Source organism: Egretta garzetta, unplaced genomic scaffold (genome assembly GCF_000687185.1).
Source record: "Egretta garzetta isolate BGI_Z169 unplaced genomic scaffold, ASM68718v1 scaffold70, whole genome shotgun sequence".
NCBI lineage: Eukaryota > Metazoa > Chordata > Aves > Pelecaniformes > Ardeidae > Egretta > Egretta garzetta.
Window position 1 is genome coordinate 2,404,497 of NW_009258539.1, and position 15,377 is coordinate 2,419,873.

At 40.6% G+C, this 15,377-nt stretch overlaps 1 protein-coding gene across 1 annotated transcript in view; it reads right to left on the reverse strand.

The window, feature by feature from the left end:
• Nucleotides 1-1,514: 1,514 nt before the first annotated feature.
• The window catches only part of SYTL5 (synaptotagmin like 5), a 56,684-nt gene continuing 42,821 nt past the window's right edge, over nt 1,515-15,377 (reverse strand). The window contains exons 10-17 of the mRNA XM_009646389.2: nt 14,475-14,540; nt 13,306-13,484; nt 12,363-12,465; nt 10,151-10,312; nt 6,363-6,471; nt 4,715-4,850; nt 2,296-2,504; nt 1,515-1,707 (exon numbers count right to left, since the gene is read on the reverse strand). Of these exons, the coding sequence (XP_009644684.1) occupies nt 1,565-1,707; nt 2,296-2,504; nt 4,715-4,850; nt 6,363-6,471; nt 10,151-10,312; nt 12,363-12,465; nt 13,306-13,484; nt 14,475-14,540 (1,107 nt within the window). The 3' untranslated portion in view covers nt 1,515-1,564. The remainder of the gene's footprint in view (nt 1,708-2,295; nt 2,505-4,714; nt 4,851-6,362; nt 6,472-10,150; nt 10,313-12,362; nt 12,466-13,305; nt 13,485-14,474; nt 14,541-15,377) is intronic.

Sequence of the window (15,377 nt, forward strand, 5' to 3'; positions counted from 1 at the left end):
ATATATATGCTTCCATAGATTTCAGTTTGTTTCCTCAGTACTAATACTCCATTGCTTCCAAAAATAAAACATTTGGCGAAAAAAATAAAAAAGGTTAAGAAGAGCTATAGATGAATTTACCAGTTCAAATAGGAAGCTGTGTTCTAATTCCTGAAAATGCAGAAGAAATTTTGTTCACTCAGTTTACTGATCCTTCCTTTGTCTAACACCCTGAGCAATCACATACCATGCAATTACATTATTCTCCAATCATGCAAGCAGACATGTGCTGTCCTTGAAAAAAGATTATAATCCCATCTCATTATGGTAGGAGTAGCCCGCAACAACTACTCAAGACAGCTGCTCTTCACATATGACCTGCATGAGACCCCAAAGGATGGAGGATCTGAGTAGGTGTAAAATCACTTCAGGAAAAAATGTGGCAAAATTACTGTTGAACAGTTGTCTTGGTTAATAAGATTAATGATTGAATTGGCCAAACCCCACTCATATCATTAAATCCGCTGTTAACTCACAGGGGGATGTTCAGGAGCCAAAAGTCCTACTCTGGTTAATAATTAACGTGCGTGGGCACAGCTGAATGGGATCCCAGCCCATTCAGAGAAAATCCCACAGCCACGCTAATCACGCTGGCACGTGCTTTAATCACGTCACTTTACTACCCAATCTGTTGAATCAAGGCCTTGGCTGACTATGTCCAACCCCAGAATGTGTCTCCTCTCAGGGACTCATCAGATGGGGACCGGCATGCAAGTGTATTTCCTCTGTTCCACGCCATCAGAAGGTCCTGGCTAGAGCTGTCAGCTGAATGAAAAACACAGTAATACCACATAGTTCTGGAAACTGTTTGGGGATTTGTTACAATTTATTTTCATTAGAGGCTCTTTGATTATGTTGAACTAAGTCTGCCTTTTATACGGCGCAATGAAATAACCCAGAGAATGGCAGAACACCGGCACCTCACACCAGCTCCTGCTGCCTATTTCTAGCGCGCACCACAGTGCGTTGGCCGTCCTTGGTGCACTGCTCGGTCCTAAGCCTGGCAGCCTGCACGCTGCACAGCCCAACAAGCAAACATGGTAAAGAAACGTTCTGTTATCCTTCATAACATTATGGCTTCTTATCTTTTGAATACCAAAGCACTGACTCACCCTGAATCTGCTTGTACTGTATCACTGTCGTCTTCCAGGCCGTCTTTGACCCAGAGGGAGACATGTAAACCGGGCATGACTTACTAAATGGCTAACTGGAGAATTTGTTCCCTCCATGCCCCCCCAGGCAGAGACGTTTATCAGCTGTGCACCAGGCACCAGAAGGGGCAGAGAAAGCCAGTCTGTGCGAGGCCAAATTCTCACTGGCTTCAGGAGAAACATAATCCGAACAAGAAATCTGGGTTAAAAACGTGTGTGTGAAAGTGCAGAATGCATTAAAATCTTGCTTGGAGCCTTAATATCCAAGGCAAAGAGTACCACCCTTCCCCACTTTCAAACAGGCAAAGTGGCAAGAGCCTGAACATCACTGAAGTCAGGAGTACCCATGGTACCCCTCAGTCGTTAAAAGTCTTTTAGAGTCTGCGTTTTCCCATGCTGGATCTCAGCATTAATATCCCCTCCACAGGAGCTCCAGGACTGTCAATCATCTTCTGCCAGAGGTGCTGCTCTTCCCCCTGAGAGTCCATCCAGTCAACCTCCTTGCCATTACTCACACCTGGTAATTGCAAAAACATGAGGCATTTTGGCATATTAGTACTTGCTCATTCGTGCCAACAGTTTAGAGAAAGATGACAAGCACTTTACACTACCGCCAGTACAGGCGGTCAGACTGAAAACAGGTAGCTCCTGGAGACCACCAGTTTGCCATTACACTCCTTTGTGGCACATGGACAGAGGTACATAAACCTCCCCAACTCTACACCACAAGTGACTTTCTCCTAATGGACAAGGAACAGAGTCATGCTTATTCCAGAAGACACCATCGCCAGCTGAAAGGCTGCTGCTGGACATAAGCAGTCTCCTCCTTCTCCTCACTGAGATGCTAAGAAACGCTTCCAAGGTATTCCTGGTTCTTCTAGACTTTGCTGAAGTATAACCGGGCACCAAATTTTTCTCTCTCACTCAATGGAAGAAAGAACTAAACCATCTACATGCTACATGTTGCCTTCTCGATTTCCCCAAGTTCCCATATGCTTTCCACATGCTCAGTAATGTTTCTGTCCCTCATAGACATGAATCACGTGGGGTGAGGAAGGAGGAGAGCAGAATAAGAAAAGCAATCACAAGTCAGGTGGGACCTTACCATTTCCAACATTCAAACGGACACCTCCCAAAAAAATATTACTGGAGAGGGACTCCTTGTCCCACACAGTCAGTTCTAGGCAGACGTTACGTATATCCCTTGAATTCAAGCCACTGAAAGCAAAGGTGTGATTCCATTGGGGGTTCACGCTCTTTTTTATTATGGGAGTTTTGTGTTTTGTAGCTTTGCTGTCATCTGGGAGAAGGTATCTGGAAGATATAAAAAAGGAAAACTGAGTATGTAGATGGGATGTCACATAATAGTCACAAAGAATTACAATCATGTAGAGGCTCAAATAGGATCAGGACCCCATTTCCCCACTGTTATTAAATTAAGTATATACCTCAAGTGCATACTTTGCATTTGTGCTCCATTTGTTCTTATAGTTACAGTGTCAGCTATCACCGTCAGAAACTGAAATTAGGTCTCCTTGCTCCATGTCTTAAGTCTTAACAACAACCTTTTTATTTTGGTGAGACTAAATATAGACAGGATCATTAAAGTGTTGGCTAGAAGCAGCCTCTCGAGTCACTAGTCCAGTCTCCCTCTCAAAGCAGGACAGGAGGTCCTCACAAAAGAAATGGAAATGACTGATAAGGAAGGAACGTCAGCAGGTTAGCATCATTCATTTGAGTTGCCTAACCCCCCCATTTGAGTGCAGAAACACTAATGTAAAGTCTGACAAGCTTTTCACATTTTACTTTAGTGGAGAATTCTCTTAGTGAAACTAAGTGAACTGAACACTCTAGTTTCAAAATCAGAGGTCTGTACAAATTTTCATAGTTTGTACCTTCAGCTCCTTCAGCAAAACCAATGGAATAACTACGTGGTTGCACATAAATACTGAAGGGTCGGACACACAAGCAAATTGTATCATTAGACCTCCATCAGGATTCCTGTGCAGGCTTTTGCTTGCCAATAAACGCGTGCCAGTTTACCGCAGTGGGCTAACCGTGAGCTAATCTGTGGCAAATTATCTCAAGCAAACCGTGCAGATGAGACCAGTGCAGCACCTCGGCTGGTTCACGGCGACTTGATTATGCATTCAGCCGTGACACGTGACAGACCAACCGTCCAAGGAAAACAGACTGTTCATACAGTTCCACTGTACTGAATCATCCCTGTCAGCAGCAGCAGACACCACGAACTAAAGACAGTCCGGAGCATTACTGGCCACGCATTGCTACTGCTAATCGTAAAAGGTTCTGACAACATCTTCTCCCCCAAAGTCTGTTGCGAGTTCCAGTGGGATCAGACAGTCTATTTTCAGTAAAAGGAAACGTCCTCAGATATACCCATCAAAGAGAGAAGGCATGGGAGAACAAACACATAGGAAGAACAGCTCAAACTCTTTCTACATTAAGTGTATAAGCTTAGTGATAATTTGAAGCACACTACAAGATCAAGATAAATTCCCAGCTCCACCAAGGAATTGAAGGCAGCATGTTTTCTATGGTCACCATTTAGTAACAACACTCAAACCATTACGAACAAACTAGAGCGTATCTAAAAACCAGCAATTCTGACAGCTAGCACTGAGAGCAAAAACTGGCAAAGAAAAACATTTTAAGCTATCCATTATTTCCTAAATTTAACATTTCAAAAGCATAACTTACATTTATGAAAAATCCAATATAATGAGGCATTGCAGGAGTATGTTCACTTTATTCAAACACAATTATAGCCTATGTGTAGCATTTTCTATGTAGTCTGGATTTTGACTGTCCAACACAAAATGCTGCTTTATCTAATAAAAAGGTGCATATGTGTCTTACTATATAGACATTTTTATGTACGCACATGCATACAAGCATATAAGTGACACAGACCTTAAATTTTTGAAAATTATGCATCTTTAAAATCAAACCTGAAAGCCATCAGAACAGAATTTTTAAACATCTTCTGTCAATATAAAATGTTAACAATATGACACAGTTAGAGTTCAGACACTACGTTTGAAGTCAGTGATAAGCTTCCTGGGAACACTCAGGGTTGAAACGTGCTCCTTTGCACTGTACTACATGCCAAAGAGCTTTCCCAGTTAAGCACTAGGAAAAAAAAAACCCAACAAAACTATTTATGGTATAAAAGAGAAAAATATTTTCTCATTTAGCATATTTACTTGAATCAAAACAGCATTTCCTCACACACATAATGGATTTTCTCTCTCTGCATTTTTCAGGTGAAATCCAGTAGAAAGAACCTCAGCGTGATGGAGCATGCCAGTTTTGTAGGTGCTACTTGCAATTTTACAAGGAATCCAAACAACATGCCTTCTCTTTGGCATACCATTTCAAGTTGCCAGTTGCTTCCCGGCACTCTATACACATATGTATGGATGTATTGGAAAAGAAATGAGTCAACCAAAACGTAATTCAATGCAGCCATTAAAAAAAACAGGGAGAAAAAAACCACAGACCCTTTCACAAAGGTGTCAGAAGTGCCTCCTGATTTCACCGCTGTTAAATTCTTCGCTTCTTTGATGAGGACTTCTAATATACCTCCATATGGCATGTGAGAGTCTCCCTTTTTTCCCTTTTTAAAGCTCTTCTTTCCTATATATAGAACAGAATTGCAACATCATCATCATCATCAACTATATATACACTGTGAGACTGATTTGGACATGGAAGTTTTCTTGGCGAGATTCTTTCACTCATTTCCTGCAATGGGATTAAAGTATTTCTTACAATGAGATTCTCATTCTCTATGGGTAGAGAAACTAATCAGGCAGGGACAGAAAATCACTCTGTATCAGATGAAGAACTTGACCGTGTAACTAGCTAGTCCTTGCTGGACACAACAGGGTGCCTTGTCTGAAGCCCTTTCTGAATACAAGTATTTGTGGATCCCTGTGCTGAACACAAAGAATTGCGTGCCCTCCAAGTCCTACCCCCTTGTCAGAATCCACTTCCACCGCTGATATTAAGGCAGTCCTACGCCACAAAAAAAAGATGCAAAACCTCTGTCCCAAAGTTTAAAATGCAGAAATATGCAGCAGGTATTCCACGTGCAGGGATGCAGTGCTCCTCGGAGACCGTGGCACAGGACAGAGGGCTCCCTGACACACTGCTGCTTTTGAACAGCGGCATGAGGATGTGTGTGCTTGCTGCTGCTGCACATTCTAAGAGGCTTATCAGCAGGGATTGTACACACTGATTCAGGCTGAAAACATCAGAAAAAAAAAAAATCAGGAATGATGTTAAAATGTGCTAATTTAAAAAAAATGCAGATACTGTATGTCGGGACTTTTCAGATAACAATTAGCTTTTAAGAGAGAAAACCTTGAAATTACTGGTAGCAGATCAAATTTTGTCTGTCAAAAAAAGAAGAAAAAAGTCCAATATGTCTACCAAATCCCAATGCTAACAAGTAATACTGTCACTAAGGCAGCGATATACCTGTGTCTGGTATATCCACGTACACTCGGGTGCTACCCGGCGACGGCTTTCACTTCAGATGATTGCTGTGCCTCATGGTACTGCAACGCACAGGCTAAGTAACTATTTTCCCCTGCTCGTTGTTCATGAAATAATGGCTTACCCTAAAGAATTCAAAAGTATTTTACAGGACTGAATTACAGCAGTAATACAGTAAAACTGAGCAGAGGTCAAGCAGTGTGGAGAAAAAAAAAAAAAAAAAAAAAAAAAGAGTGAAAATGGGGAGTCAGTCAAGCATAAAGAACTAGGTGAAGTCTATCACTTTAACCAGATATACACCATATATAACTAGATGAACAAAGAACACCCAGACTATGATGTAGACTATTTCTATGCAGCTGTCCTCAATCATGTTATCTAATGTCTGCATTTTTTTTAATTAGGTCACAGCCATGCATCAACGCTTGACTGCACACTCCTCTTCCCTTCTCTCTCCTGAAGTTCAATGGAAGAGAAGAGGACGGAGTAGGAGAAACATACTCACGGTTCAAAATTTCCACAGATGAAGACAACTAGTATATTTAAGTATGATTTTAATCTTCACTAATACTATTACTTCACCCTAGGTGAGCATTTTTAATACTCAAGAGGGATGCTATCATACGCTGCAATTAATGCTTGTTTTACCTTGAAACTGCCCCAGAGGAAGCATTAGGTTTCTGTCTGGGGGAATGTAACGTAAAACAACTGTCAGTTCTCCTTTATACTGAAGTCCAACATCTGTCACAACCTCCACCTGAAAAGAAAAAACAACAAACAAAAAGCCCAGAAATCCAGCTAAGGTTAAGCATTCACCTTCTTTTGATTTTAATTTTGTTGTACCAATATAGCATTGGAAACACTTCTTAAACATATCAAGCCATACCAGCCCACCTGCAGATAATTTAACGTTCCAGATCGAATGCAATCCCATTTGAGAAAACTTCATGATCTAGGGAATGCAAGCTCTCAGAAGAATAAAAGCCACGTGGCATTAGGCACTGTTCAGTGAACGTACAAGAGGAGAGGGATATCTGACATGAAGAAGCAAAGCCAAACAACAACACACCCCCCCCCCCACACACACACACTTATTTCTGGACATATAAACTGTAGCTAATTTAAGCTGACATTCAGCCCTTATTTTCCCCAGTCATGATTTTGAACCGTAACTGGTTTCATGTACTTTAGAGGAGTCACTCCTGAGTCACTCTTGGAATGGAGGGGTGGGGACCCAAGGTGAGCGAAGAGCAGAGTCCAGCTCTGAAATAAAGAAACTACCTGAAAACTGTTATCCCCACCATCCTGTTCCTTTTCTGCACAGCTACTATTTCTGTATCTTTTTACTTTATAAATGTTTTAATCTTGCCCAGAAAGATGCATTCGGTGCTCTTCAGAGCCTCCGTGTTAAAAGAACATTAAGCCTTCACTGACGCGTGTCGAACTTCCATTTGCATTGTAAGAAGTTGGAGACTACATGTTAAAAACAATAGATGCAACATAGAGAGAACACGTTATGCCAGTTCAAACTGACTTTTAGAAAAATAAAGCGTGGTGAAAAATGAAGTCTTGTACATTTACATTAGAGATCACGTCTATGAAAAACTCAGGCATATGCCAACCTTGCTCAGTGATGCCCACTAACAGAGGTGGGACTACTCAAATGCTCACATTTCAATACGTCCTTCAGTGCTTAGGGTTGAGTGCAAATCAACAAATCTTCCTGCTCTCTCCGCAGGGACAAAGCACATGTATAAAGAAAAAGGACCCTCGAGTGCTGAGACACACACACCAAGGTGCCACCCAAGCCTTTAAAGAACAGCTTACAGACGAAGGTCTGATCAGTGATAGTATTTCTCCGAAATGCATTCAGCTTGTTGCCTGACTCCCCAGGAAGGTCAAAATTCTATTATCAAGAGCAAACAGAACCAAAACCCCCCACCAGAAATCCATATGGTGATACGCACAGAGTTAGCACTGCCTTCGTATCACAGATGCCAGGCTGAGGCAGTAACCACATTTAGTGGGGCTAAGTCTGTACACAAGGATGGGACAGGAAACAAAGCAGTTTTAGTGATAACAACATGGCCCTTTTGAGAGTTTGAGGCACTTTTACAGCAACACAGGCGTTCCTGCACTGACTCTGAGAAATACGGTCCCGTCTCCACCACTGTCTGATGCCGGCTGCTACAACAGAGGACAAAAGAAAACCTGTAGTAAATGGCTGCGGAATGATTTGCACAACACCTAAATCTTGCCAGTCAGGCAGCTCACTTATGGTCTAAACTATGCAAGTTTAGGATCAAGTTTCCCATAAAGGCAGCAAGGATTATTTTTTCTGTTGTGGAACAGTGGACAAGTGGTGGTCTGAGTTCTTACATCAGGAACAATTTGTCAACCTACCCCCAAAACACACATTGAACATGGCTCTAGACTCTGCCCCCTCTTTAACCACAGAACTATTTTCTCTTCTTTATCTGATTTAACCACACTCCTCTTGAAAACAGACATTCAATGCTCATGAAGAAACAGGTCTTAAAGTCTCCAACCTTTCCACTAAAGCAGCTAAATGACTCATGACAGAACAAATAAAGCGCCATAATAAAACCCAGGAAATGTTTCACTGCCATTCCTGTCTCTATCAGGCAGATCATATTGAAGAACAGCATGTAATTTGCAAGTGTATTAATTAACCTGTGCTTTTTCTAAATTCAAAATGCAATAATTGATCTTTGCTGATCAAAAATGTTAGCAGCATTTTAAGTTTAGAAACATTACTTATAACAATTTAGGAGGCAGACACAACAATTCTCCGTTTGCTGTCTTTGGTAAAAAATAACTAATTTAAAAATCTTTTTAATGGGCTTGGAAATAATCAGACAACACCTTCCAGCTGGAATGGCTGAAGTGCTTAGTGCCTCATTATTTCTTTCCTGAGCAGGAGAGCTTTATGACTGTCTTTTTTTTTTCCCCTGTTAGGATTAAAAAAAACCTATGGCTTCCCCCCTCCCACAAATCCCCAAAGATTGAAATGAGATGACAAAGAGACTACTGATAGATAAGCAGCTCGATTTCAGACCAACGTTGCATACAAACTGCAAGCAAAACAAATATTAGATGTGTGTCTTTTAGTTTAGACTGGTGGGCACCAATGAAGAGCAACGCCTGAGACCAGCCAGAGCTATGACAGAGATGTAAGAGACATTTCTTCTACTGCAAGAGCAGACCCAACAAAAACAACTTAGATGAAGCAAGCTTGTAAGGAGGACGGTGCAATCCTGGCTTGGACACAGCGCTGACCGAAACATGTTTGCCCTCCTTAGCCACTTTCTCTTCCTGAACCACGAAGGAAGAGCTGGTGGTTGCCCTTATTAACGGAGCTGAACTAGGAAACTGGGAATGATCTTCCTTGCCACTTACGAAGTGCGAGGTGTGTAAGTGTTCAGAGAAGAAACCCATTTCCTTATGTATCTTCTGGCAAATTATTTACTAAAATACAAATTTGTGACGGTTTAGATGAAAGCCTCACAAAGGGCTATACCTAGAAATTAATGATACAGCAATCGGATCCATCTCCCACCTGAGAGAATGGCACAAATCAACACTCCCTCTCCTAAACCCTGAATGTAACACTATTTCCTTAAAAGTAATGAACACAGAGCAAACAAGTCATCTGAGTCTACTTCCACATCACTTGCAGTAAACCCCTGGTTTTCTCTGCAGCAAGAAAAATACACTTTCTGAAATGGCAATCGAAACCACTGGAATTTCTGGGGATTCTGGCTGCTGCGGGAGCAAGCAATGCGGAAGCTTGTAATCCTCAAGCTTACAATAGCTCTTTGAATCTCTTCCAAAAATAAACACCTTTGCCAAAGCAGGGGGTGTCCCAGAGACAGAAGTCATCCTACCCTCAGCTAAGTACAATGCAAGTCCTGTTTCACAGACCCACTGATTTACCTGCTGAGAAGCCTTATCTTGTACCTTCCTAGCTAAGGTGCATAAGAGATTAATAAGTCATTTTGTCACAACTGAAAAGTGTGAAGTGCTTTGAACTGAAACAAAAGAGATCTATTTCTTTAATAAACTGTTAAGGGTTGGGTAGCGGGGAGAAAAGTCTTTTGGTTTACATGCTATTTTTAAAAAAGAATCAATTTCTTTACTAGGTCATTTCTCCACTGCAGTTTATTACAAGATGAACTTACAGTTTATTTTAAAAGGTGGGGGTCTTTTGTTAGTTTTAAAATAGCCAATCACATGTAAGGTTTTCATGAAGTCTTTAAAACCAGTACGTTTTGATTAAGAACAAAGATACTCTTTTTCTTACCATATTAGACATTCATAAAGTCACCGCTTTATAAGCACGTTCCAAAGGAAAAATAACTAAGCCTTGCTAAATTTGCTTCGCAACACTTTCACTGGCCCCTGGAAACCTTTACCTTGGGCTGGAGCACAAACCACTCATCCCTCTGATTTTCAAAGTTCCAGGAATCAAATGGAATTTCCACCTCCCCAAGGAAGCTGTTGTGTCCAAATCTGTCGTAGTGCCAGACAGTGAGCTGCAGGGTCCTGGTTTCTAGCTGTGTGTGACTGATGACATACTACCAACAGAAAAAGAGAAAAAGAAACTCTCAGAATAAGCATAAATAATAGTTTCCACAGAGCCTTTTACAGCTCTAGCTCAATTTCACGAAGCCCACAGCAGCTAACAAATGAAGCATGAAACAGATTTGGTTTTCTTTGCAAACAAGAATGATTGAGCTAGAAAGCTCATAACATTAACGTAAAACCTAACTCTTTTCTTTGCAGTAGGCATCCGATGGTAATTAATGTTACTATCACGATTGTGGGTTTTTTTCTGTATTATTTACTGGGTATTTATGACTATAAAGTAAATTACAATGCTTAAAACTATGATCCTATTAATTCCTTCTAAGTTTACGTAAAAGCAGCAGATTAACATCAAAGTTTAGTTTGTAAGAAGAAACCTTATGGGTTCTTTCATCCCTAAAGAGAGTCTGCTGTACTCTACTTTCTAGAAACAGTGTCCTCCTCTCCTTTTCAACTGTATCTTTGTAACTTACAAAAAACTGTTCTGAAAACAAGTAAGATTGCATCTGCAAAGCATTCACCAAGCATCTCAGTCCTCGTAACCATTGTTGGTTTTGAAAGCTATTAAAAAACTCCCCTAAAGAAACTTTATATACTAGCAAATACACAGAAAATTATAAACATCTGGAATTTTAGCTCTGCACACTCTGCTTTTTAGCAAAAAGCCCGTTAATTCCCTGAAATTCACCCTTCACCCAGTGTTAGCTGAGGAGACCCAGATGTCTTCTTTTTTGCATCAAGAACAACGACTGGACACAGACATATACTCTAAAAGCCAAAGCAGGCAAGTCAGCTGGCAAGCCATGCAAGCAGGCCATTCCTGTCTACAATGCTTAATCCTAAATGCCAGCGGTTCCACTGCGAGAGATGGCATGTTTATCAACAATGGAATAAAAGTCAAAGAGGGAAGATACATATTTAATTATTTTCCTTTGCTTACCTACCTACAATTCAAGTAAGCCCTCTTCATTACAATTCGCATTTTTAGCAAGCTGCTAGGTCCTATCCTCACTGAGTTCCCTACTAGCAAACATGTTTACTGCAATATTCCTTGCTAAATAGTCTAACATCTTTTTTTTTCTTTTTTTCCCGCCAGTTCAGGCAAGTCTTAACTTCACTATAAACCATTTGAAAATGAAGCTGTACAAGAGGCTCTCCCTTGGCAAGCAGTCTGGCCAGACCAAGGGTGTGTAAGTCTGCAAAATGCTTTTGTAGCCACGTTAAGCCAAGTACACTGGCCAGGGAACATCTGTTAGCCTCTATTATAAGAAACTTATTTAAAACATCACTAAAATTACAAAAAAAACCCCAAAAACAACAAAAAAAAACCAACCACAGAAAAAAAAAAACAATCAGGAGAAACTAAAACCAGTTTCTGGCCACATGGAAGCCGGCTGGGATAACTCTCATCAATCAAGAGGGAAGGGGAATCACCAGGAGCCTTGGGGTCCAGGTGCCAGCCAGGCAGTGAACTGCGCAGAATCTCTGCAATTCCCACCTGCACCACAGAGCCAAGGAGGTGAATAAGCAGCTCATGAGGAGCTCAGAATAGTTCAGCCTCTGTAGTGGATGTGGGTATAAGGCAAAGAAGGAAAAGCCTGGGTGCTCTGCTTCAAAAATAAATTAAAGCTGCTACAGAAATTCAGATTTTACTGCAAAAGGTTATTTTTTTCTTCAGAATCACTGAAAAGTTTTAATCGAGCTCTATTTCAGCATCAATTCCTAACTCAGGGCTTACAAAATCCTTAAGGTGCTTTTAACATCTCTGAGCTCAGGTTAGACAGGAACATCGTCAGTTTTGAAAGAAATCTCTAGAAACTAATAGAAGTTTTACCTGTAAAGGGGAGAACCAAGCAAAAACACTTCCTCAATGCTGAAAGCTAGAAAATACAACTCATAGGATTACTAGACAGTTTTGCTTAAATACATTCCTTGAGGCATCTCTTCCAAATTCTAATCCCTCTACTGGAACACTTACAGAAAGCACCTGTGAGCACAAGCAAAACATTGACCACAGCCTGAGAGAGACACTGTTCTCACCTTCAGCGTTTCATTAAATTCGGGATTGGTGCTGTTACTTTTAATTTTGGTCTTGCGTTTACTTTGGCGGGATGTATCAGGCAGAAGGTACGCTTTGACGTATCTGCAGATCAAGTAGTAAATTATTATCAAGGAATAAAAATGACCAGTTTGAGCAAGGACCTGACATTGCTGCGTCAGCATCACATACGAGGAAATTATTTTTTGCAGTCTAAACAATGTACACATGCAACAGAGAATTTGTGAAACATGAAAGGTATGGTCTTTATCTGCAAACAAAGCAATGTTATCCAGATAGGATCAGAATAACAAAAGGAAGAGCTAAAATTAATTTACTCATCCTCAGAAATGCAGAAAGCTTTCCTAACACTTTCCCTTTGTAGTATACTGGTTACATATGAAAACATGTACACTGAAAATACAAGAGAATGAAAAACCTTGCATACGATAGGATTACACATGATTAGAGACACTAATTATTACTTCCTGATGAGAGAATTTACATATTATACTGAAAACTATACTGATGAGCTCAGAAAACATGCTCCTTGGATGTGTGAAACCAGTTATCCCTATCCCTCTCTCCCTCCAAAACATCACTCCTCTCATATACATTAGTTTTGATTCTAGAAGTAAGAAATCAATTCAGCCTCCCTATTCCTCCATAATTTTTGCCCTTTTACAGAAATTGCTATCAAACAGATCGATAATTTAAGTAACCTTATCGTTTCCCCAGAACAGGCACACATTGCCCTAAGAGACATATTGAAAATGCATTTCCCACAGGGAGTCCAAAGCCAATGACCATCAAAACCCTGGCTCGTAGCAACTGGTTCCTATGAATTCTCAGGCTCCTATCACAACCCCGGGCTACGTGTCTGTGTGTGATGTGGTGGAGCACACCCCTAGCCCAGCCTAAAAGGAAATTCTTGTCTGTGCTTACGGATCGGTCCTTTGCTTCTTCTCATCTGCAACGGCCAGGTTTCTGCAACTTTTTACCAGGATGTTGAGGGCACCTGTTTTGTAGCTGTAGTTGATGTTGAGAAGGATTTCGCCACTGACCTTCACGTTGCCATAGTCACCAGTTTCACTATATACACTCAGCATGCTGTTAATGCTAGTCTGGAGGGGGGGAGAAATAAGGACTTAGAGGCTTAAACAAATTACTCATTTCCAGAATCTGCTTTTTTCATACAGTCACAGCCTTGCAATATTGTCACACTTGTTAGGACTTGCTATAAAACCAGATATATCATAGAAGAGAAATACCACTTTCTTCTATTTGATGTAAAAGGGAATAAGAGGAGTAGGAATTGTAATTAATAATGGCTTAAATGTCTAGACAGTCAATGTTTTTCCATGCAGGACTCAAACCTATTTATAAACATGACTAAATCTAAATTACCACTATTTAATTCATGCATGAACTGAAAAGCAGACAGGCTACATAAATTGTAAGCTCGCGTAAGTTCCAAGCAGGGGGAAAAAAAAAAAAAAAAAAAAAAAAAAAAAAGACCTTTTTGGCTCAGCTGTCCACCTAATTTTTACTGAGTCTCATAAGACAACTGCTGACTGCACCATTAGAAAAGTTACAAGGATGCTTGCCATAATGGAGATGCTATAAAAGCATGTTTGTTTAAAGCAGCACCCACCTCTTATTAGTAATTCTAAAAGAATGAGCAAAATTCCATACCCACCATTTCAGCAATTTTCCTAAAGCCCAAAAAGTTTAGCAAAAATCCCACAAACTTTTCCACTGCAGTGTCATATATCACCCCCCAATCTCTTCTTTTTTTTTTTTTTTTCCACTCATACCATGCAGAGTATTGCTCTGAGGATTTCCTCTTCCAAATGATTACAATTGGGAAAGAACTAAACATTTTCCAAGAAAACCTGAGCAATACGCACACTGCCGGAACCAAAGGCATTTGAGAAACCTGGTGCATGTTTTCTTCTGAGTCATTGAGCAAAATGGCTCAAAAACTTACACAACCAACTAAATCCTAACAGACGGGAACCTTGCAAGACACATGGGTATAGTCTTCAACGCAAAGGGAGAAGAGAGAGAGAAACCTCAAAAGTAAGCTAAGCAGAGTATTCAGGAGAACTCACAGTATCACCGTCTGTTTCAGGCACATTTAAATACGTCCATTTTCTGTCAGAGCCTTCTGGGGAGTTCTTTAAAGAAGGCAGTGCAAAAGGTCAAGAGAAAAGAGCATTAGATAGCTGCAATAAGGAAGAATAAATGCAGTGATAGATCTTTACCTATACAGACAGGTAAAGGAAGCTTGTATTGCAAAGCCATAGCAAGCAAGAAAGAAAAAGGTATCACGAAATCAGAGAAAAGCTAAGTGTTTTCCATATACTTCAAGTATTGAAAGACATGTGGCTCCAGGTTATCAAACAGAAATGAAGCATCAAAATGAACAAATTACATTTCAGAACACCAGCTCAGTAGATTTGGATTGGATTGTACTTGGATTTGTGCTCATTTGTTTCCGCACAAAGTCAATTCTCACTTAAGCTAGTCAAAAGCATTCATGTATTTGCAGGATTGGCACCTTTGTAAGAAACCCCAGTTTCTCTGTGGAGTTTGTAACCATAGATAAAAAAGCACACAAATGTTTAAACGTGTCACTCTCTGGGAAAAACAAAATACAGTAATAGAATATTGGGGGAGACATTCCCCCCCTCTGCTTGCTAGAGCAGTATCTGGAAATCTCTCCAATGAGCTCAAGGAAAACTACTTCTTGGTCTACCTCCTTCCTCATCGGCTGCAGGGAGGAAGGAAGAACACAGTCAAGGGGAGGAACCACACAAAAAGAATTGGGCTGTGGCAAAACTCAACTCTCCGAGCACCTTGCCTAAGGGCCGTGCTGCAAAGAAAGCTGGAGGCATAAGCAGGCCTGTGGTATGGTAAACAAGAGGAGACATGAAAAAAAACAGAACAAGCAATCATTATCCATAAAGTTAATGTTATACATCATATAGGAATAATACATGACAAAAAGGGTG